General features: G+C 54.1%; 1 protein-coding gene and 1 pseudogene across 9 annotated transcripts; one reads left to right on the forward strand and one right to left on the reverse strand.

Annotated features, from left to right (window-relative positions):
- Positions 1 to 232: 232 nt before the first annotated feature.
- On the reverse strand, positions 233 to 20082 carry KRT7 (keratin 7). 9 transcript variants are annotated; one of them, XM_033866657.2, is made up of 11 exons: positions 19960 to 20082; positions 18692 to 18899; positions 13095 to 13815; positions 11444 to 11655; positions 9067 to 9127; positions 7766 to 7861; positions 6157 to 6321; positions 4924 to 5049; positions 2426 to 2646; positions 934 to 968; positions 233 to 562 (listed from the first exon to the last, which is right to left on the reverse strand). In XM_033866657.2, the coding sequence occupies exons 3-11, from the start codon at positions 13422 to 13424 to the stop codon at positions 405 to 407; spliced, it is 1404 nt and encodes a 467-aa protein (XP_033722548.1). In that variant the 5' UTR covers positions 13425 to 13815; positions 18692 to 18899; positions 19960 to 20082; the 3' UTR covers positions 233 to 404. The 9 variants fall into 9 exon arrangements, with proteins under 9 accessions (XP_033722548.1, XP_073644694.1, XP_033722552.1 ...); XM_073788593.1 differs by lacking the exon at positions 19960 to 20082 and having other exon boundaries at positions 18692 to 18937; XM_033866661.2 differs by lacking the exon at positions 19960 to 20082 and having other exon boundaries at positions 13095 to 13784; positions 18692 to 18883.
- LOC141275877 (thiol S-methyltransferase TMT1A pseudogene) lies at positions 19074 to 20668 on the forward strand (annotated as a pseudogene).
- The last annotated feature ends 1221 nt before the right edge of the window (positions 20669 to 21889 follow it).

A 21889-nucleotide genomic window follows, 5' to 3' on the forward strand; every position in this document is an offset into this window, starting at 1 on the left:
CCTGGCAGAGCCAGAACTTCCAGGGGCTTCTGGGCTTCTTCAGGAGAGGAGCTGGAATCAGGCCCAGCCCTGGGAGAGGTCAAGGCCTCACTCTGGATAAGAGTCAAGTTCCATAGAGCAGCACCCCCATGTCACCAAAGTGCTGTCCCAGTTATCAGGGCAGACCCTGCGGTCTCTCAAGCCCTCCCCTCCCCACCGCCTTCCCCGCCCAGCCTAATGAAGACAGGATACCAGGTGCTGGGCATGGGCTCACCCAAGCCTCAGAAAGCAGCTGCTTTATTGGAAGCTATTCTGACATCATTTTTCAGACTGCCTTGCAGTCTTGGGACCAGGGATGGGACCAGGGATGGAGGTCCTCTTGTGACGATGGGAGGAGAGGGTATGTGTCTCCCCACACCAGAGGCTCAGTTGCGGGTGCACCTGCCGGGGGCAGATGTGGTCCTAATGGAATAGGCCTTGGGGGCCCCAGGCCCTCCACCACTGGAGAATCTCAGGGCATCGCTGCCCATGGTTCCCCCGAAGGTCAGCCAGCTGCCAGCACCGCCCGTGGAACCGACCACAGCTGAGAGAGAAGGGAGGAGGTCTCCATCGGCGTGAGGCCCACTACCCGACGCCCCCGCCCTCCTGCCATAGCTGCCCGTCTCCCTCCTCCCACCCACCTCCCTTCCCCCCAACAGCCAGGGGCCAACCCAGAAGGAGCCTCAGACAGAGGTGAGGGCTGCTCCACACTGGCCCCACCCACCCTGTCCTCGTGCATGGCTTTCCTGGGCTGTTGAGCCTCTCTGGATGGGAGCTGCAGGCCCCTGCTGAAAGCTATTGGAGGGAAGGAGGCTCCCAGCCTCCAGAAGGCCAGGCCTTCAGGCCGATGTGCCATCCAATAGACCCAGCCTAGTCTGGACGGCATAGGCGATGGGCCCGCAGCCAAGGACTTACAGATGTTCACGGCTCCCACTCCAGCTCCGGTCATCCTGGGGCAGAGGAGACACCTGTGAGGGCTGCTCTCTCCTCAGCACTGGAGGAAGCACTCCCGCACCCCTCCGTCCAGGCCCCGAGCAGAACTGAGGTTGCTTCCTCTGTCCCCGCACATTCAGCCTTTTCACTTTGGCCCTCCTGCCTGCTGGCTACATGACCTTGGGAATGTCTCAGAGTCTCCAGTTCCTCACCTATAATGGGGCCTAACTCAGTACCAACCTCACAGTGTGGTTTGTGAGGGCTAAATAACATAAGTTACCTAAAGCCCTGGGCACACGGGAGTCTGTAAATGGTAGCTGTCCTCGTTGTTTATATAGATGACTGCCTCTCTTAACCAGTTCATAAAATCCTCAAAGAAGGCTGTATTGATTCCTGCATCTCCAGTCCTTAGCATGAGGTCTGGCACACGGTAATTATTTAATATGTGTTGAAATAATTAGTGAATCGTTGACTGAGTGAACTCAGCTCCAGCCAGGACTGAGGGGGGAAGGAGGAGAGGGGGTTGTTTTAAGCAGGCTGTGGGGCTGAAACAGGTCTTACACTGGAAATTAAAAATCTATCCGAGACAGCCGGTGTTTGCTTTGTGACTCACAGTCTCACTGTCACCGAGCCCTTGGCCTTGGGAATGAGTTTACTCTGCAGGGAGGAGGAGAGGCCTCAATTTAGTGGAGGGAGTGAGGGAAGCCCAGCTGCAGCCCCAAATCCTGGCAGGGGGCAGGGCAAAGGTCAAGGGCAAGAGATGGGGACACTAGAAAGCTTCCAGGCCACTTGTCTGTTGACTGAATGAGTCAATCAAGCCATCAAGGTACTAATGAAGACCCAACTTCATGGACATAGATGTGGAGTTTTTTGTGAAGAATTCCCTGTAAGACTAACCCAACTCAGCTTCATCTCAGGCTGCAGGTGAGTATGCAAATACTTCTGGAGACAGGGGAAATTTACCTCCTCACCACGCTCAGTCAATACCACGTGACTTAGCCCTCAATTATGTGGTGAGAAGCAGCCTGTCACCATGGAAGATGCTTGGACCAGGAATCAACAGAGCTTGACCGCACACTGGCCCTGTCCCCTCAATTAATAAAACTAACCACAATTTCCCCTCTGTACACTAAGGAGTCAATAATACCTGTCTTGCTTACCTGATGTGTTCTGAGGATCAAATAAGATAAGCTTGCTAATAGACACACACACACACACATACACACACACGCGCGCGCGAAAGCGCTGTTATTACTTCAAATTTCTCACTGAGCTTACAGCATCTGGTCTTTCCCTCTCGAAAGTCATCTCATCAAAGGCAAAGAAGCAATCATCATCTGTACCCTCCCTGCACTTCCCACACCTAGTGCCCTGCAGAAGAGGGTGCACAGGAAATGCTTGCAAATGGATGAACGTCAAGCCCCAGGCCTCACTGAGCCCCAAAGGATCCCCTTTCCAGATTCTTTGTTTTCACCTGCTCTCCTCGCCCTCCAGCAGCTTGCGGTAGGTGGCGATCTCGATGTCCAGGGCCAGTTTGGTGCTCATGAGCTCCTGGTACTCCCGGAGCTGCCGGGCCATGTCCTGCTTGGCCTTCTGCAGGGCCTCCTCCAGGTCCACCAGCTTGGCCCGTGCATCCTTGACAGCCAGCTCCCCACGCTCCTCGGCCTCGGCGACGGCAGCCTCCAACTTGGCACGCTGTGGGGGGTAGTGGGGCTTTGAGCTGGGGGGCAGGCCTCACCAGCCACTGCCTTCCTGCTTTCCCATGCTGCAGTGAGCATCTGGGCACCTTGCTTACGGTGGCTTCACTGGCACCAGCCTCCTCTCCCAAGCACCAGGGAATCCCAGGGGTTTCAAACATGGGTTTTGATACCCAATGCGTACCTTCCACTTCTGGCTTTGCCACTTACAAGCCATGTGATCTTGGATGAATCAACCCTTCTAAGCCAAAAGTCTCCCCTTTTCTAAACTAGCAGTCATCACAGTATGCATAGAGAGATATTGCAAGTAACGAAATCATACAAAAGTCTTTGGCACAGTGTCTGGTATACAGTAAGCATTTAATAAATGCTATTATGATCACTATTATGAGTAAATGCTATTATGATTTACAAATGCCCACACACCTGACCCCTAGCTAGAGGAGTTCCAAGGCTATGGGATTCTAGTTTAGTCCTCAAATTTCAGGCAGCTGACCAGAACCAAAAACACCGTCAAAATAGGAACCAGTTTGGAACAGGCCCAGAACAGGGAGACTTGGAGTACAGAGACGCTGCTTGGCACCCCTAGACTCCGAGTCAACGGACCCCAGGTTTGGGCAGGGGTGGCATGATTCAGGACGGGCGTGACCATCAGTTGCCACTTCCTGCCTGGCCTTAGTGTGCCCTCTCTCGTGGCCTGTCCCTCACTAGCCGGGCCTATTTAGTCCTGAGCCGCTTCTCGTTCGCTCCGAGAGCCACCATCCCCATCCCCTCGCGCAGTGGTCCTCCTTCCCTCTCACAACTGTGCTCTGCCCTCAGATCCTCTCCCCTCCGAGCATGCACTCTTCCTCTCTGCACAACACCCCCAGTCCTGCCCAGGAAGCTGGCTGATGCCCTCTGCCCCCATCCACTGGTCAGTGCCCCTCCCTGTCACACTGGTGCCCCCCTGGCAAGGCCATGCCACTGCCTCTGAGCCCCCCGACGGTGATAGACACCCCAGCTCCGGGGTCTGGCTCTGCCCTGTTGGGTAAGAGGAGAACCGGATGTGGCAGAAGCTGCGGCGTTTGGGAAACTGCCATTCATTATTCTGTGCCTCCCCTCCAGGGCTGGACGCTGGCTTGCCGCACCGGTGACTCACAGCCCTGAATCTGTGCCGGGAGGCAGCTTCCACCCTCACCCTCATGTAAAAAGGCCTGCAGGGCTCCAAGGGGAGGACATTTCCGGGTAGATCACCCCCACATCCCATCCCCCGGCTCATCTGGAAAGTAGCCACCACCCATCAGCTTCCCTCCCTCCCCACTGCAGACACCTGCCCAGGCTTAGCTGCCTCGAGCACCCCCATGCCTTGGTCAGGGCTTGGGGGACCCTTCCTCATCAATACCCCCCACCCCAGCTTCACAGCACCTCCTCCCATCAGTCTGTCGTCTGAGACCTGTGCCCTGACTATGTGTCAGGTGCTGGGAAGGGAGGAACAGTGAACCAGACAGACGGGGGCCCCTGCTCTTAAGGCATTTTTAATATCCCAGTGGAGGTAGGGGACAATACTTATTTATACTTAATAAGACTTACCTAATAAGTCAATACTAAATTAATAAGACAGAAAATTTCAGAGAGTGATAGGTGTTTCAGGAACCTCACACAGACTGCTGAGAGAGTGGCTGGCCATCTCTGAGAAGAGGTCTTTTGTCCTAAACCCCAGGGGCGAGAAAGGGGCAGCCATGTGCAGAGCTGGGAGAACCACATTCCAGGTAGAGGGAACACCAAGTGCAAGGGCCCTGAAGCATGAAGATGCTTGGCAAATATAAGCTCCAGGAAGCAGCAAGAGCACAGCCGGAGAGGCAGTGGTGAGGAGTGAGGTCAGCAGGTGGGGCGGGGCCTTGGGAGCCATAGTGAGGGACTCTGCTGACCTCCGGCCCGCCACCCCCTTCCCCCCTGCCCCCAGGCACACATCGCACCCAGAGCTAGGTGCAAGGAGAGGGCTCAGTACCAATGTGGTAACGAATGGTGGTTCTAGTCTAGCCAGCCAGCCCGAGGCTCCTTCCACAAGCTCCATGCCCAGCTAGGACTCCTGTTCTCCCTTCGGTCAAGCAGGACCTGGCCAAGAACATTTCATCCTAGAGAGCTCGCAGGTGGGCCCGAGAGACTTGAGCCGCACCAGCCTGGTCCCCAGAGCAGCAGGGGTGACCCGCTCGCCCCCAGCCTCCTGCTGCTCATCCTGGGCAGGGTCCCAGCTGGCTGCCCTTCACATGCCCCAAGGAGGAGGGCTGGCGCCCACCTGGTTCTTGTTGCTGTCGATCTCAGCCTGCAGCCTCTGGACGGCCCGGTTCAGCTCCGCGATCTCATTCCGGCTACGCCGGAGGTCGTCCCCATGCTTCCCAGCCTGGGCCTGGAGGGTCTCAAACTGGAGGGACCACACAGAAGAGTATGGCAAGGGTGGACCGTGGTTACAGGTGACTTGTCTTCTCCCGACCCAAGGAAGGCCCCAGGTTCTGAGTGACAAGCCCTCCCAGCTTGTCTTCCCAGGGAGGGACAGTCTGACTCCCAGCAAACTTTGCCCGATACCAGAAGGCCAGACTCCCGGACAGTGGGGTGGGGGAGGGGTTCAGTTTCCTCCCAGCCAGGACGGGGCGGGGACAAGAATGGCTCACCAGGCCCATTCCACTGATCTCGGGGCTCTGCCCATTCCCATTATGTCCTAACACTGGAGAATCACTGGAAGTCTGAGACCCTCACCTATTAACCCCTTTGTCAGCACCACCCATTTTACAGGTGAGGTGAATGAGTCCCAGAGGACAGAAGGCACTGGCCCAGTGTCACACAGTAAGTCCTTATTGGCATACGTGTGTCCTCACATACACCATGGATGACTCCCTGTCTCTGAAGAGACAATGCTCTATGCTGCTTTTAAACCCTCAGGCTCCCTCCCCCAGATCACTGGTTTGCCCCAGCACACCCACTCCCCACCTCTTCCCTCAGCACTGCACTGTCAGCTGCCCTGCCCACACCCAGTGCATATAACGATTAAACCTGCTCTGGAGCCCTCGGACCCAGGATCTGGTCCCTGCTCTTCTATCTGCCAGCTGTGCAGAGCTAGACAAATCGCTTAACCTCTCCATGCCTCAGTTTCTTCATCTGTAAAAGGGAGATAACACTAGTGCCTACCTAACAGGGCCGTTCTGTGGGCTATATGAGTCAATACAGATAAAACCTTTGAAACTTTGCCTAGCATTGTGCTTACTTGCCAGATTTAGCTATCATAATTATTAATCCACGTCCATGTCCTCTGCCCTCTCCCCCCACATCAGGCTGGAATCTTGCCCTGGGCAAGGACCTAGCCTTCTCCTCCTCTCATTCCCAGGACACTGGAGACCACCACAGATTTAATCCCTGGTGCCTGTCAGCACAGTGGGACCCAGGCCCCAAAGGCTTGAGACAGGGTGAGGAGTAAGGGAAGCCGCCACGGAGGACTCTGCCAGGAAGAGAAAATATGCCTCCAGCGGCCACACACCTTGGTCTGGTACCAGGCCTCAGCCTCAGCCCGGCTGCGGTTGGCGATCTCCTCATACTGGGCCTTGACCTCGGCGATGATGCCTTCCAGGTCCAGGGAGCGGCTGTTGTCCATGGACAGGACCACAGACGTGTCTGAGACCTTGGACTGCAGCTCTTTCAACTCCTGTAGGGACCAGACAGAATATCAGGACTTGGGGCATGACCCGTCCCTGTCCCCATGCCCATCCTGGGATTCCCCGCACACTAGGGAAAGAAAAAGGGAGAAGAGGCCAGAGTGGGATTGAGTCACCAGGTAGCCAGGGGGCACAGACCCAGCACCCACTAAACAGCTCCATCAGCCCTGGCTCCCAGAAAAGCCCATTAGCACCTTCTGAAATCAAGAGTCTGGCAGGATCACAGCGGACAAACAAGTGACAGAGTGTGGTGAACTGCGATGGCTCCCGGCTGCGAGGTGCTACTGGAGCTGAGCTCTGTTGTGAAGGGAATCACTAGGGGGTGGGTAGAATAAGTCATGTATTATGCACACTCTGCAGCCTTTAACACCGCTGATACAGCCGTATTTACGGACAGGGAACTGTATCTGTGGTATACTGTTACATGAAAAAAGGTATGATTCTATTTTATTAACTATATGTATTTCTATATCTCTATGTGTGTATATGCGGAGAAGAAGTCTGAAAAGGTAGGTATCAAGATGATAAGAGTAGGTGTAGGAAACTTGTTTTCAATTTATGCTTTACTTAATTTTCTAGATTTCCTGCAATGAGTATGTATTTCATAATGAGAGGAAAATAATTATATATACATGTATAGACATACACACACACACATATATAACATGTGATAGACATATGAAGGCCCACACTGAGGCCAGAAGTACCCAAAGTCAGCCTCAAGGATCCAGCCCCTGAAATTAACATAAGTGGAAATTCTCTCGGAGACGCTAATGGAGGCTGGATGTTCAGGTAAAGACCAGACTGAAGGGAAATGAGAACCGGTCTGTAATTTGCCTCACGTTTTCCTATGTCCCAGACTAGCCAGATGATCAACCACCCTATCTTCTGCCTAAGGCCAGAGACTCACACAGATGGGATGAAGAGGTTTTTAAATCCCCTTGAGGGAAAGGAACCAGAAGCCCAGGGCAGGGCAAGCTGAGCAGGAGGGGAGATGGGAGGGGCAGGCAGAGAGGGTGGCTGAGTGGTGGGTATAAACCCTCAGGCACTCCAGTCTCTCCTGACTCAGGCTCCCCTGCCAGCCCACCCAGTCCACCTGTGAACCCTGTCACGGCCCGGATCCCTCAACATCCTCCTGGTTTCTTCCAGCCCCTCCCAATCCCCCTTCCTGACAAATGACCATCCCACATCTCTGGAAGGCCAGTTTTGACTGACTCCACCCTGGTGTGCTGCCCCAGCTCCTACTGAGCTCCTCACCCACCCTGGATTCCTGAATCCAGAAAGAATAACAAGCAGGGGTCTTTATTCAGGGGTCAACTCCCCTACATGCACCCAACACACACCCCAGCTGACCCAGAGGCAGGGGGTGGACCAGATAGCCCCCTGGCTAGGACATGCAGGTTGTGGCATATCTCCCACCCCTGAGGTCCTCACCTCCTCATAGAGGGTCCTGAGGAAGTTGATCTCATCCTTCAGGGTGTCCACCTTAGCCTCCAACTCCACCTTGTTCATGTAGGCGACATCCACATCCTGGGAGGGGTGGTGGTGAGAAGGGGTAGAGGGACACCATGTCCTCAGTTCACGAAACACTTAGCAGGCGTGGGAGCAAGCCAGTACTGTCCAACCCCCAGGACCAATCACCGCTCCCCTACCAAGAAACATACAGCTCCTCCAGGCTGCCTGACACGCCCACGGTGGGAAGTTCCCTCCACTGGACCCATCCAGGCTCGAGGAGAACATCGTCTCCACGCACCCCCAGGACTGGAGGTGCCTACGCAGCGCTGATAGCCCACAGCAGCCTGGAGCCCCAAACCTAGCGCTTTACCAGTTCCTAAAGGCCTTAGTGGTTTAGACACACCCCCGGCTCTGCCACCTACTAGCTACGTGACCTTGAGCAAATCACCTCAACTTTATGAGCCCCAGCTTCTCATCAGTCAATGGGAGAGCATGAAATCGTTCAGACTCCAGGACACCGCTCCCAGGGATGGCAAACCTCTAGCCTAAATATGTAGCTAGCAGCATGGGTGATATGAGGCAGGGGGGCAACAGATAACACTGCAAGTCTGGTCCCCTGAGAGCCATCCTTTGCTGTGGTTAAGCTCCTGTGGAAAGGGCTCCCTTCCACTCATCCCTGAATCTCCAAGGGCCCAGCACTCCAGGGCAGGTTACACTTCTGTGGATGCGCCTGGAACAGTGAGTGAGTGTGTTTTGAATCAGATTAAGTCAATCCCCTCTAAGATATTCCTAAGGCCTTCTGACCTTACTTGCACACCTCCAGGGACAGGGAGTTCACTTTGCCTCAAGGCACCCCATCCCATTCATTCAGCAAATATTTCAGGCATGCCATGTGCCACCCTCATCTGTAATTAAATGTTCTGACTGATAGAGCACTTCCTTATTTGGGGTTGAAATCGTCCCTTCTAACCTCCATCCTGTAGTCAAAATTCTAACCCCTCCAAAAGCCCAGAAACAAGTGTAGTGACTCGCCAGACACACCTACACACAAATACACACACACAGACGTGCAGACACATGTGTGCACATACGTACACGAAGCAGGCTTATAAATGGCTGGCTTCCATATCTCATCTTCTCCAAGCTCATCGCTCCCTTCTTGTAGACCCAGCCAGACCCTGACCACAGGTCCCTACTGGCTGCTCAGGTGAGACGCATGTGGTCCCCTGTCCCCTGTGCTTCCTACAATGCCACCCACCCTACCTGTCTGACCCCCTCACCTTCTTCAGCACTACAAACTCATTCTCAGCAGCCGTGTGACGGTTAATTTCGTCTTCGTACCTGCAGTAAAGGAGGGGAGCATGGTGTTGGTGCAGCTCTGCCTCCATCCCCCCGTATCCAGGTGTGAAAGTCTGCCGTGCATCTCCTTTACCCCTCCTTAATGACACACCTGAAAACACAGGTGTCAGCTACGAAACAAAATGTCCCTGACTTTTCCATACGGCTGTTCCTAGGGCTTTGAGTCTTGGCAGGCGTGGGGGTGAGGGAGCAGGGAACATACGTGGATCAAAGGACAAAGGCTACATATACTGGGAGTGAGAAGACGAATAGCAGCCTTGCTTCTGGACCACTCTGTACGGGGCCTGCCCTGTTATGTGCTTCCCATGCATTCTCTCAGTTAATCCCTACAACAATCCCGTAACAATGGTGCTATGATTCTCAGGGAAAGGAACAGAGGCACAGAGAGGCTGAGTACTCTGTCCAGTCACCAAGCCGCTAAGTGGCAAAGCCCGGACTTGAAGCCTGGCCATCTGACGCCTGAGCTCACACCTTAACCTGCTTAATCCCACCCGCTGAGGGTGAAGAAGGGGCCCGAAGAGGAGGAACCTTGTAGACTCAGGAAGCAGGAAGAACCAGCCCCCAACTAGGTGACAAGCCCCCATCGCTACTCCCAGAGCACCCCCCTCCATCCCTCTTTCTCCCAAGGAGCCAGCCCCCTGCCCGTAGGAGGACGCCGGCAAAGCAGGGCACAGAGCAAGAGGGCAGGTGGGCCTGACCCAGTATTTACTTGAGGATTCAAAATAGGTGTCAGAGGGCTTCCCTGGTGGCGCAGTGGTTGAGGGTCCGCCTGCCGATGCAGGGGACGTGGGTCTTCTTCCCAGTCTGGGAAGATCCCACATGCCGCGGAGCGGCTGGGCCCGTGAGCCATGGCCGCTGAGCCTGCGCGTCCGGAGCCTGTGCTCCGCAATGGGAGAGGCCACAACAGTGAGCGGCCCGCGTACCGCAAAAATAAAATAGATGTCAGAAACAGAAAGCCAGCAGTGTCCACGAGCTTCTGGAGAACAGCAGGAACAATGTGGGGCAACTTTAGTGGGGAGCAGGATACTCAGGCAGGCAGAGGCCCTCCAGGAGCCCAGACCCCCAAAGTCCCACTCCCCCAGGGCCTCTAGAATAGTTAGGAAAATATCTGCGAGGCCGTCTCTCCACCCCTGCTGCGCCACTGGGCCCAGAGGATGTGCAGATAGGAGCTCCCTGGGCAGCTGCACTCAGGACCCCTTCCGGTTCCTCCTTCAGTCCCAGCCTGGAGCTCAGCCTGGCTCCCCAGGAAAGTGCCCTGTGGGTTCGGGGCTGGGGGAGTACGTGTGCACACATGCACACCTGACAGCAGGGGCTCGCGGGCTGTCCCAGGCCTTCCCTGTCCTGCACCGGTCTGCTTCCACCTGCCTTCCACCTGCTGTGGGATTAATCCTGTTGACTGTTGCCCTAGGGAAGTCGGGGGTGGGGATGGGGGATGGGAATGGAGAGACACTCCCTGCAGAGGCCTTTGTTTGTTCTACGTCCAGTCAAAGGCAGTGTCCCTGCTCCGGCTTAGTCATACACCCGCCCCCAGGCAGAGCACAGAACTCACTCATTACCCCGAGTGCCCACTGGGCAGGGACACCCGGCCCAGCCTCTGGCTTTGGTTTCTATTCAATGTGAACAGAGTTCAGCAGGCACCTCAAAGGCCTGTCCTCAAGACCCAGCCTTCCCGGCCTCCAGCCTCCCACTCCCTGCCCCTCCTCACAGCCTCCTTTCTGGTTCCTGCCCTGGCCGCACCCACCCCCAGCCTCCGCAACCCCTTCCATCGCCCACAATGATCATGCTCTCTGCTTCTTTCCTTCCCAGCTTGGTTCCAGGTCTCCTCCTGGGAGTCAGGGGCCCGAAAACAAGCCCCAGCTCTCCCAGTGACCTACTATGCGATTTTGATCAAGCCCCTGAAACTTTCTGGACTCTAATTCCTCACGGGAACAAAACAGAGTTGTTCTAGAATAATCTGAGGGCCATGCAAGTTCTGAAGCACATCATCTCTTGCCCTGCCCTTTCCTGGGCCTTGGTAAGGCTTCTGAAGGGAGCAGTGCAGATCAGGGCTGGGCTGAGATATTTCACTGGGAGTAAGTCAGAAGACAGGACCAGAGCGACTTGGAAAAGCCCCCAGAGACAAAGAGGAGAGAGGGGAAGCAGGGAACGTGTTAATCAAGATCTTCCCTTCTGGGAGTTGTTGTACTGAGGAGCTGTACCCCCTGACCCCTGACCCAGAGAGGATTTGCAGAGGGTGAGCTGAGAGGGGCACATGTGCCCAGGGCATGGATCCCGGCAGGTCGTACTGCGGGGCAGTACTTGTTCTTGAAGTCTTCCACGACGTCCTGCATGTTCCGAAGCTCCACCTCCAGGCGGCCCCCGTCCAGCTGCAGGGCCTCAAGCTGCTTCCGCAGGCCAGCAGTCTGGGCCTCAAAGATGCCCGGGAGGCAGCTCCTCTTGGTCGACTTCTGCTCCTGCAGCAGTGCCCACTTGGTCTCCAGCAGTTTGTTCTGCTGCTCCAGAAACCGCACCTAGAAGGGACGGGAGGAGGAAACTCAGGAGAAGCAGACCGTGCCACCCACAGTGCGGTTGAGAGGGTCTCCAGCCATCCAGCAGAATCCACGCTCGCACTGGCTCTTCCCCCAACCTGGGCCCCTAGCCCTTGGCTCTCTCCTCCAGGAAGCCCACCCTGAACAAGCCTCTCCTCCAGGACTCTCTGTCTCAACTGTCTCAGAGTGTGTCCAGGGCTCAGGTCACTGACATGTGCCAGTGCTGTGCTCTAGAGTCTCCTCCCTCCTCTGCTTCCCCTCGCATCACAGGCGATGGCCTCCATCTCCCTGTCTGAAGGGCTGCCCACTTCCTGTCTGTGTCCGGAGCCCGACTCGGGCCCCCTCCCTTCAGGCTGGGACCTCATCCCTTCCCCTCTCAGTATCCTCTCTCCCCTTCCCTCTTTCTCCCACAAGGCCTCAGGACAGGATGCTACAATCAAGCCAATGTAAAATGAGTCCCTAAGGAGCACCAAAATGACTGGTGTGGGAAGCAGCCCTCCTCAAAACCAGCAACTCAGGCAGCAGGATCTGGGGGCTGCAGCCGAGCCTCAGCTGGGGGAACCTGGGCCTGGGGCTTCCTGCGGAGGCTGCCCCAGAACTTGAAGGATGTGCACAGTCTGAAGGGTGAAGGAGAGGAGGACATGGGGCACCAGGGAAGCAGAGAGGCACACAAAGGCAGGAAAGAGAAAGCCTGCTCTATGCCCAGGGAGGACGCCCTGGCCAGAGGGGCCCAGGGGGCTAGCCCTTAGTTCTTGGGTCCAGCCCCACAAGTGCGCTCTCCCCATCTCTATGCCCCACCCCTTTGGGACATGAGAGGAAAAACACCTCTTAAATGGCCCTTCCCTGTGACCCTCAGTGCCCCCAGATGAGCTCTCTCCAAGGGCAAGTATAACCTCACCTCCTACCACCCAAAGGAGGATGGAGGACCAGCTAGGTGGGGCCGATGGGACCAGGAGCCTGCCTCCCTCCAGCCCTTTATTTCCAGCATCTGCTAGATAATAAGTGGGGCGGGAGGGGAGAATCTCACCCTGCCCCATCTCTGACTCCACACAGCCCCCTCTCAGAGAAGGGGGCCCAGAGAAAGAAGTCCTGGCCTTGGCATCTGGAGCTCCCAACCTGACTCGGATGACAAAAGCTGCCCAAGAACCCCAGCGACTCACAGGCACAGCTCACCTGGGCAACCGGACAGACCCACGCACACATTCCCGGAGGAAAAAGCAGGGAGATTTGGGTAGCTAGCTGCAAGAGAGGGCTTGGAGGCCGAGGGGGACAAAAATAGCTACAGGGTTCATGGAGAGGGTACAGTCCCAGATATCGGCGGAAAGAGAGCAGGCAGCAGCCCTCCCAGCCCCTGGCCCACGTGCGCTGCGGGGCGGCTGCTGGGGCCTGAATCCTGGCTTGGGGCAGCGCGGGCCGCTCACCTTGTCGATGAAGGAGGCGAACTTGTTGTTCAGGGTCTTGATCTGCTCGCGCTCCTCCTGGCGCACCTGCTGGATGGAGGGGTCGATGTTCACCTGCAGCGGGGTCAGCAGGCTCTGGTTGATGGTGACCTCGCGGATGCCGGCGCCCACTGGGCCCCCGTAGGATGAGCGCGCGGCGACGCGCGGCCGCGAGGCGCCAAGGCCGTAGAGGCTGCTGCTGCTGCCGCCGAAGCCGCCGGGGCGCACCGAGTTCAAGCGCACCTGGGTGCCGCGCCCCGGGAAGGCGGAGGAGCGCGAGCTGAAGACCTGGGAGCTTAAGTGGACGGACATGCTGGCTGGGCCGGGCTGGACCGAGCGGCGGGGGACAGGGGGCCGAATTCGCTGACCTCCGGGCGACTTGGCCGCTTTTATCCTCTAGGCGCGGGCGGATAGGCTTACACAGGTAGGGGCGGGGCTGGCCGCCGGCCACCTTTCTCTGCCCGCCAGCGCCTCTCGGGGCCGCGCTTCCGCCATCGCGCCGTCCACCCCTCCGAGGCCCAGGCTTTTGGTCCAAGCCTGTACCGTCCAGAGTGGGGAGGAGGGCCGTAGAGGCTCAGACCCCTTGATGCAGGCGGACGCAGAGAGCGGTGAAAGACAGCGGTTCCAGTCGATCTGCAACGGGCTCAGTCAGGGAAGGCTCCCTGGAGGAGGCTTGGGGATGGAGTGAAGAAGATCCAGATTCCTGAGACAAGAGCCGAAAGATCAAGCGGTAAAAGATTGGGGGAAGGGGTGGTCAAAACACTCTAGCCCAGGAGTCAGCCCCCAGTCCCCTCCCCAAGCTACTGAGAGCCAGAAAGGCGTTCCCCGACAGCCTCCGTCCCAAGTCCAGCTCGTCCTTGAGAGAGCTCGGCTCCTGAGTAAGCTGACCCCAAGGTGGGCCTGGGTGAACTGGTGTCCCTGGCCACATGTCCCCACGCCTCATCTGCATACAGAGACCAGGCCAAGTGGGGCATGACCCCACTCTCGCCCCTCTCCTCCGCACTCCAGTAGAGACATCTTCTGGTGATGGTTACTCTGGGCCTGCACTTCCCCCCGCCCCAGATCACGTTCCTGTCCACTTAGCTTATTTGTCCCTGGAGAGGAAGGGGACACCTGTGTGTATTTGAGACACTTTGTGTGAATGTCTGTACACCTTTGTGTGTACGCACCTGCCCTGGGCTTGGCTGTGTGCACACCCTAGACATGTGTGTTTACATATGTGTCTGCATGTTTGTGAATGTACTTATACAAGTGGGCTTCTATGTTCGGGTGGGGGGCAGGGGGATAGGTGTGTCTGTGAATACATGCTTCCACGCCTTTGTACGAATGTCTGTGCAACGTGCTTGTATTTGCCCTCAGACGCTCCTCCCCATTCCCCACCCCTGCCACTTGCCTGTTTAAACGTCCCCAGCTCTCGTCATCTCCCCCACCTGAAGCCACCACCAAACAATTCCCAGCAGTTTCAAACCCAGCCCAAGATGGGGATAAATGCGCTGTTAGCTCTGCTAGAGGGGCAGCCTGAGGAGCCTTTGGAAAAGACAGCCGACAGGACCGCTGTCACCCTTAGTCCACCTCTAGTCCCGCCCAGTGAGCTGGCCAGGTTGTCACTTCAGACCAAGCCCTTGGGGCTTGAGTGGAGGAGGCTGGGGATGGAATGCCCTTCCTGGTTTCCATTTCAGTTAGACAAGGAGGACCAACGCACAGAAGCCCCTTCTCAGGGATCACAGTGGAGACCCAGGCCCCTTCCCCTCCCTCTCCTCCATATTGGTGTTGGGACAGCTCAGGCCAGAGGCTGAGGGATGCCCAAGGAGACCTTTCAGTGTGTCTGCTGCAGGGTGTGTGTGTGTGAGAGAGAGAGGGAGAGAGAAAGAGAGACACACACACACACCACATCACACACATACACACATACATATATGCATACATAAACACTCCCACACATTCATACACATACACACCATATCACTTACACACACACACACCACATCACTCACATGAACACATACACACATATATACCACATCACACACACACACACACACACACACACACACACACACACACACACACTCATACACTCCAAAGTCCTTACCCTTCAGCGCTCATCCTCTTTTCCCCACTACCTCCTACCCCAGCCCCCTAGCCCTCCATCCCCTAAACCCACCCAAGTTCCACAGCTGCCCCCCCCCACCTGGATCTGCCCTCTGGAGGCTATGCCCTGCCCATGCCAGGAATCCCTCCCTTCCCCGCCACCCCATTGCTTCCCTAGAGCCTGGCCTGGGAACTCTGGCAGGGCAATGTTGGTGACCCTGAATAAGTCGCTGCCCCACCCTGGGCCACAGCTTCTTCACCAGAGACGAAATCCTCAGGTTCGTGGGGAGAGGGAGCTGGGAGGACACTACAAAGGGGAAATGGTCTGTGGGCTTTTCAGGCCCAGGATGCAGCCTCGCCTCCGGCCACATTTCCCCATTCCAGACCCACCCAGGATCCGCCCATCACCTCCCCATCCCCTCCCCCAAGCGTTCCTGGTGGCTCCAGCCCTCACCAGTCTCTTCCTGTCTCTCCATTCCTAGGCCAACGCCATGAGCCCACTGGGTGCCAGGCTGCCCACAGAAACGCCCTCTGGAGGGCTTCACGAGGAGTGTCAACACCAAGAGGCCGAAGATCAAATTCCTGCCCCACAAGACTGCCCCGTCCATTGGTTCATCTAAACCCAGTCTCCCACCAGCCCATGCCTCTGCTGGCCTCACAGACACCCTGTTAGGAGATTCCAGGCATAATCTTGAGATGAATTCATTTCCAAAGCCTTTCGCAGTTGTCCTTCCGTAATCCAGAGGCTCGCTTCCATCTCTGTAGCGTTCTGTCACACAGACACACACACACACACAGACACACACACACACACACACACAACCCGCCGTGCACATCACTTGTCCTCCCACTGCCCGCCTGGCCTCCCCTGCACCTCTGGACCCAGCTGTGAACAAACAGGGAGCCCAAGTTCCGCAGCCCTGCTTGGTGTCACTAAACCTGTCCAGATACCACGGTCCTGCAGCCCTCAAAGCTGGAAGTGGCTGGTCCTCTCTGGAGAGGTGGGGGAGACATTCTTTCTGGCTCCATTACTCATTGTCCAACCCCTCAAAACACCTCCTCAAATTCCTAAAGTATAAAATATTTAAGGCATAATGTGTTTTCATTGTCTTGGAATTCCAATGATTGCAATCATAACAAAAGCCATGTAATATTTTCTCATGGAATGTAATATCTTAAAAATAAAGTCAAGGGGGCTTCCCTGGTGGCGCAGTGGTTGAGAGTCCGCCTGCCGATGCAGGGGACACGGGTTCGTGCCCCGGTCCGGGATGATCCCACATGCCACGGAGCGGCTGGGCCCGTGAGCCATGGCCGCTGAGCCTGCGCGTCCGGAGCCTGTGCTCCGCAATGGGAGAGGCCACAGCAGTGAGAGGCCCGCGTACCGCAAAAAAATTAAAAAAAAATAAAGTCAAATGCCAAAACACATATATGACAGCCAACAGGCTTTCCAGAAGAGACAAATCCATAAGGAAAAGACAACGCAGCAGAAAAGTGGGCAACAGACGTGGATATTATCAGCCAATGCTTATAGAGTACTTACCTAGCATGTGCCTGGCCCTGTTCTAAGCACTTCGCATAGTGTATGTTATTATCTCATTTTAAGAAGAAATTGAAACACAACGAATTTAAGGAAATGGCCCGTGGTCACACAGCTAGTATGTAGAAAAGCCAGGATTTGAACCTTGGCAGTTTGAACTACTAGGTAACTTATTAAAAAAGAAAAGAAAGAAACAAAATCAAATAGTAAATATGAAAAAAAAAACTCCATTCAAATTAAAGAAATGCCACAGAATAGCAATAAAGAGCCATGTGCACCTGTCAGATTATCAAAGACTAGTTTGCTAACAGTGCTGGAAAGTGTGCTGGTAACAGAGCGTTCTGTCCTTTGTGCGCGGGGTCATCTATTGGCGCACCTTCGTTAGAGGGCAAGTTGGCAGTAGCTATCAAAATTAAAGACATTTGCCTTTACCTCAATAAACAAAACAAATAAAATGAATACACTTGTCCTTGATCAAGTACATTCACTGCCAGGAGCTTATCCTACAGATGTTCTCACCAAAAGTGCACACATACATGTGGTCTGTACCTCCATTATTTTATACTAGAGAAAAACAGGAAACAGCATAAATGCCCATCAGTGGGATGTGATTCAATGCATTGGGCTACATACATTCAGAGGAATGCTATCTATTGAAAAAAAAAGCCTTTATATACTGATTGAAATTTTACCGTTGTATATTGATTGTACAAAATCACTGTAATTTTTAAAATGTCCCAGGAGGCTCATGCTATACCACGTCCATCCCCTCCCCTGTGGCTGGTCCCTGCGGGCCCCACAGTCACCTCCTAATACCCTGGCCACTCCCTCACTCTCACCAGGGACTCTGGCACCTGGTCCTGTGTGATCCTCTTCACCCTGGCACCCTCATCTCCAGGCACGTGACCCACTCAGCATCTTAGCCTGATCATTCCTTAGCTCCTCAGTTCCAGTGACTTTCACGTTCATCCTTTTTCTCTTGTCTCTGCCCTTGTCCCCTCTCTAGACCCTAAACTGGTTCGTCTCTGAAGTTTCAAACTCTGATCTCACACCACGGTACCATTCAAAACTCTCTCACTTTCAGCCGTTGGGTTCTTCAGCCACACCAGCTCGTCCAGTCCTGAACCCAATCATTCCATTTTCTAACCCCCCTACCCTCCTTCACACTTTCTTTCCAGCTTGGACTCCTTGTACCCCTCCTTCTCTGGCCCCTACCCTTCAGTCTCCTGCACCTGGATAGACCCCCAGCCCTGTTTAGCCTAAATGCTGACCTTCTCTGCTCTAAACAGCAATGCCTCGTGAAGAAAACCATATCTTCAAGATCCGGTGTCACCACTGACTCACAGTCCCCAGGCTCACCTGCATCCTCTTTGCTACTAAAGGCTTCTCTCTGCCTTCGGTCAGCAATTTCTCCCAGTCCCCCTGGTTGCTGCTGCAAAGTTTCTTTACTCTCTTCCTATCGCCAACCCTGTACCCTACACCCTCGTTCTCAGCAATAGATCATAGCCTTCTTCTTCACTGAGAAAATCAAAGCCCTCTGGTTAAAAACTCTCTTACCATATATACGGGAATAAAGACACAGACCTATTAGAGAATGGACTTGAGGATGTGAGGGGGGGAAGGGTAAGCTGTGACAAAGCGAGAGAGTGGCATGGACATATATACACTACCAAACGTAAAATAGATAGCTGGTGGGAAGCAGCCGCATAGCACAGGGAGATCAGCTCGGTGCTTTGTGACCACCTAGAGGGGTGGGATAGGGAGGGTGGGAGGGAAGGAGATGCAAGAGGGAGGCGATATGGGAACATATGTATATGTATAACTGATTCACTTTGTTATAAAGCAGAAACTAACACACATTGTAAAGCAATTATACTCCAATAAAGATGTAAAAAAACAAACAAACAAACAAAAGGAACTCTCTTACCTTCTTTCCCCCACCTGAACTTACCTCCGCACCCATCTTTTCTCTCTGCCTCCAGGCTCTGAGGACAGATTGTCTCTCCACCTGCGCCCTGGATGCCAGCGTCCCGCACCTCCTCAGATACAGGCTTCCATTCCGTGGCCACCACTCCCTAGCACAGTCACCCTCTCCTTCTCCCCTGTCCCTCCCCTCCCTCTGACGGCCTTCCGTTTGTCTTCATGCACGTTCATTGGCGCTGTAGGGGTAGAAGCCGAATGTCAGTGGGCTGAGGTCTGAATGAGGTAAGGACGGGGAAACTGTGAGTGCTGAACACAGTTTCTAACAGAGCCTGGCAGTAAGAGGAAGCGAGACGGGAAATTAGCTTGAAAGGAAAGAAAACTCAAGGAAAGGATTATTGTAGGATAAGAGACTTGAGCAGGCAGATTGGCAGAGGAGAAGGAGAAGGGCCGCAAAGAGAGATGTTAAGTATGAGAGGGGGGCGGAGCTAATTAAGGGAGCGAGGCGGGTGGAGGTGGAAGATGGATTTAAGAGTGGGCTGCGCGGTATCCAGCCCTGGCGTAGAGGACAAACGCCCTCGTCTATGGCAGGAATCAGCTAAGGGTGGACAAGGATCTAGATATTCCAAGGTGTGGGCAGAGCAGGCTAGTTCAGAGACGTTTCTAGACTCTAAGAGAATGGCTATTTCTGCTTCCAGAACATTCTGTGGGGCTCTTCTCACCAAATGCTCTACCCAATCATCCTATGCACGCACTTTCTCTGATCTCAGTCCGCGTGACAGTGACTCTCCCTAAAGGAGATCAGCAGTCTCCAAGGAAACCAGGCAGCTCCAGGTGAAAGGTGGGGACTCTGACTCGCTGCGCTTCCCAGCTACACGACCTTGCAGCTACCTTCTGTGAGACTCAGTTTCTCCTTCTGTAAAGTGGGGGATTAAGAGTGTCTGTCTCATGAGTCCTTTCAAGCATTGAAGAAGATAATGTGGAAAATGTACTTAAGGGCTCAGTAAGCGGGAGTTGGAGCACCTGCCCGTGGCGGTTCCTACCGTGTCTTTTCTGGTAGGAGCCCAAGGAGATTGAGACTTGAGACAGCACTCCCCTTGATGTGTCCTTCATTTGACGACTCGGTGCTACTGGGGGGCTTACAGGGTGTTCCATTCCCCGAGGGGGCGGCGCCACCCCCCACCCCGCTCCCATTCCTCCATCCCCCGTCCCCATGGCTCTCTTTCCTGCACGCTGCCCCTGGCAGTCCTCACCCACCCTCTCTTTCTTTCCGTCTGCATCCTGGCATTTCCCATGTACCTGCTGGACTTCCTGGGCTTGCGGAACCGGATATGCAAAAAATCGCTCCCCTACTTCTTGGCAAGGTTTACTGTGATGTACAACGAACAGATGGCGAGCAAGAAGCAGGAGCTCTTCAGCAACCTACAGGAGTTCGCAGGCCCCTCCGGGAAGGTCTCCCTGCTGGAGCTGGGCTGCGGCACAGGGCCCAACTTCAAGTTCTACCCGCCTGGATGCCGGTGACCTGTATTGATCCCAACCCCAACTTTGAGAAGTTCTTGATCAAGAGCATTGCTGAGAACCGACACCTGCAGTTTGAGCCCTTCCTGGTGGCTGCCGGGGAGGACCTGCACCAGGTGGCCGACGACTCCGTGGATGTGGTGGTCTGCACACTGGTCCTGTGCTCCGTGAAGAACCAGGAGCAAATCCTCCAGGACGTGTGCAGAGTGTGGAGGCCGGTGAGCGCGGGGCGTGAGTAGGGAGAGACCACCTTCACTGCGTGTTAAGTCGCTAGAGCATCGGGCTGCATAGACGCCTGTGGGCTTCAGGTACGGCTCCCATGGGCCTTAGACAAGCCACTTCATTCATTCCTTTGATCATTGATCTATTCAACAAACATTTAAAGAATGCTGACTCTGTAGCAGCACTGTCTTTCCGGGGTGAGAAATGAGCCTCAGAGAGGTTAAATGACTCGCACAAAGACAGATGGCTCATAAAAATGGTAGAGACACAACAAAAATCCAGGTGCCCTAACTTCTAGGTTAAGAAGACCTAGGCCAGGGATCTCACCAAGCCATCCCTCTAGTGGCTCCAACCTGGGGTCACCTAAGTCCCATCACAGACTCCAATTTTCTAACGATGAGAAAACTGAATCTCCCGGAGGGCTGCCAGGGCGTCTCCCTTCTGCAACAAATGAGAACGCGTTAAGTGCACGGATAGCCACCTTCATTTATAGCATATATTCTTCATTTTTCACCTTGGGGCCTCAGGAGTTATCTACATACCATTCTCTAGCCCTTTCCTCAAGCAACAGGCATTAATCATTTGTAGAAAATGAACAACTATGCTGGGAAAGAAAGGGAGAGTCAGGGCAGAGCAGTTCTCCAACGACATTGCAAATGGTATCACCTTGCATCTTTGACCTCTGTTAACTTTTCAGAGTTCCTTACGTCATTGTCTTTAATTATAAAGGCAATTAATCAATGTGTCTTACCTGTTTAAAAGAATTCAAAAATTCAAGAAGAACATAGAGGGAAAAATGAAAGTTCTCCCTTCACTTCCTTAAATCCCAGTCCCCTTACCTGTCCCTGTTAGTCACTATGTTAGTGGGTGTCCTTATGGTTTTTTCTTCTTTTAATTCATGTTTCTCCTCTCTGGTGTTTGGCAGTTTTTCTGTCTATCTCAACTTTACTAATAATTACTTTCGGATTTCAAGTTATATTTGAACCAGTACTTCCCCATCAACATACCAAAAGTATATAGTCATGTGACACCCTCCACCTATTTTGTTTTTTATTTCCAAATCCTCATCCCCTCTTTCCTCTCAACACCATCATCTCTCCATCCCATCTCCTGGGGTTGGTTGAAATAATCTGTCATTTTAATTTCAATGTTCCGCTAAGGATTTTTCCCCTTGTCTTCTATTTCAAAGATCTTTTCTAATTTATAACATAGTTAAAAGTCAGTTTATCATCATCCGTTTACTTGCTATAGATTTTACTAGATTTATTGCTCTCCACTGCTTGATAGGCTTTTGGTCTTCTTTTATCTTGAGATGTCTCTGTTTTCATTCAAATTTAATTTTCATTTGTCTTAACTACCTTCTTGAATAGGTTCCTGAGAAATGGTTCACGGATCTTGCAGATCTGAAAATGTCTGCCTCTTACCCTAATACTTTAACAATATTTTGGCCAAGATTCCTTCCCCCTGGAAGCTGTGAGTCTTTTCCATG

Source organism: Tursiops truncatus, chromosome 11 (genome assembly GCF_011762595.2).
Source record: "Tursiops truncatus isolate mTurTru1 chromosome 11, mTurTru1.mat.Y, whole genome shotgun sequence".
NCBI lineage: Eukaryota > Metazoa > Chordata > Mammalia > Artiodactyla > Delphinidae > Tursiops > Tursiops truncatus.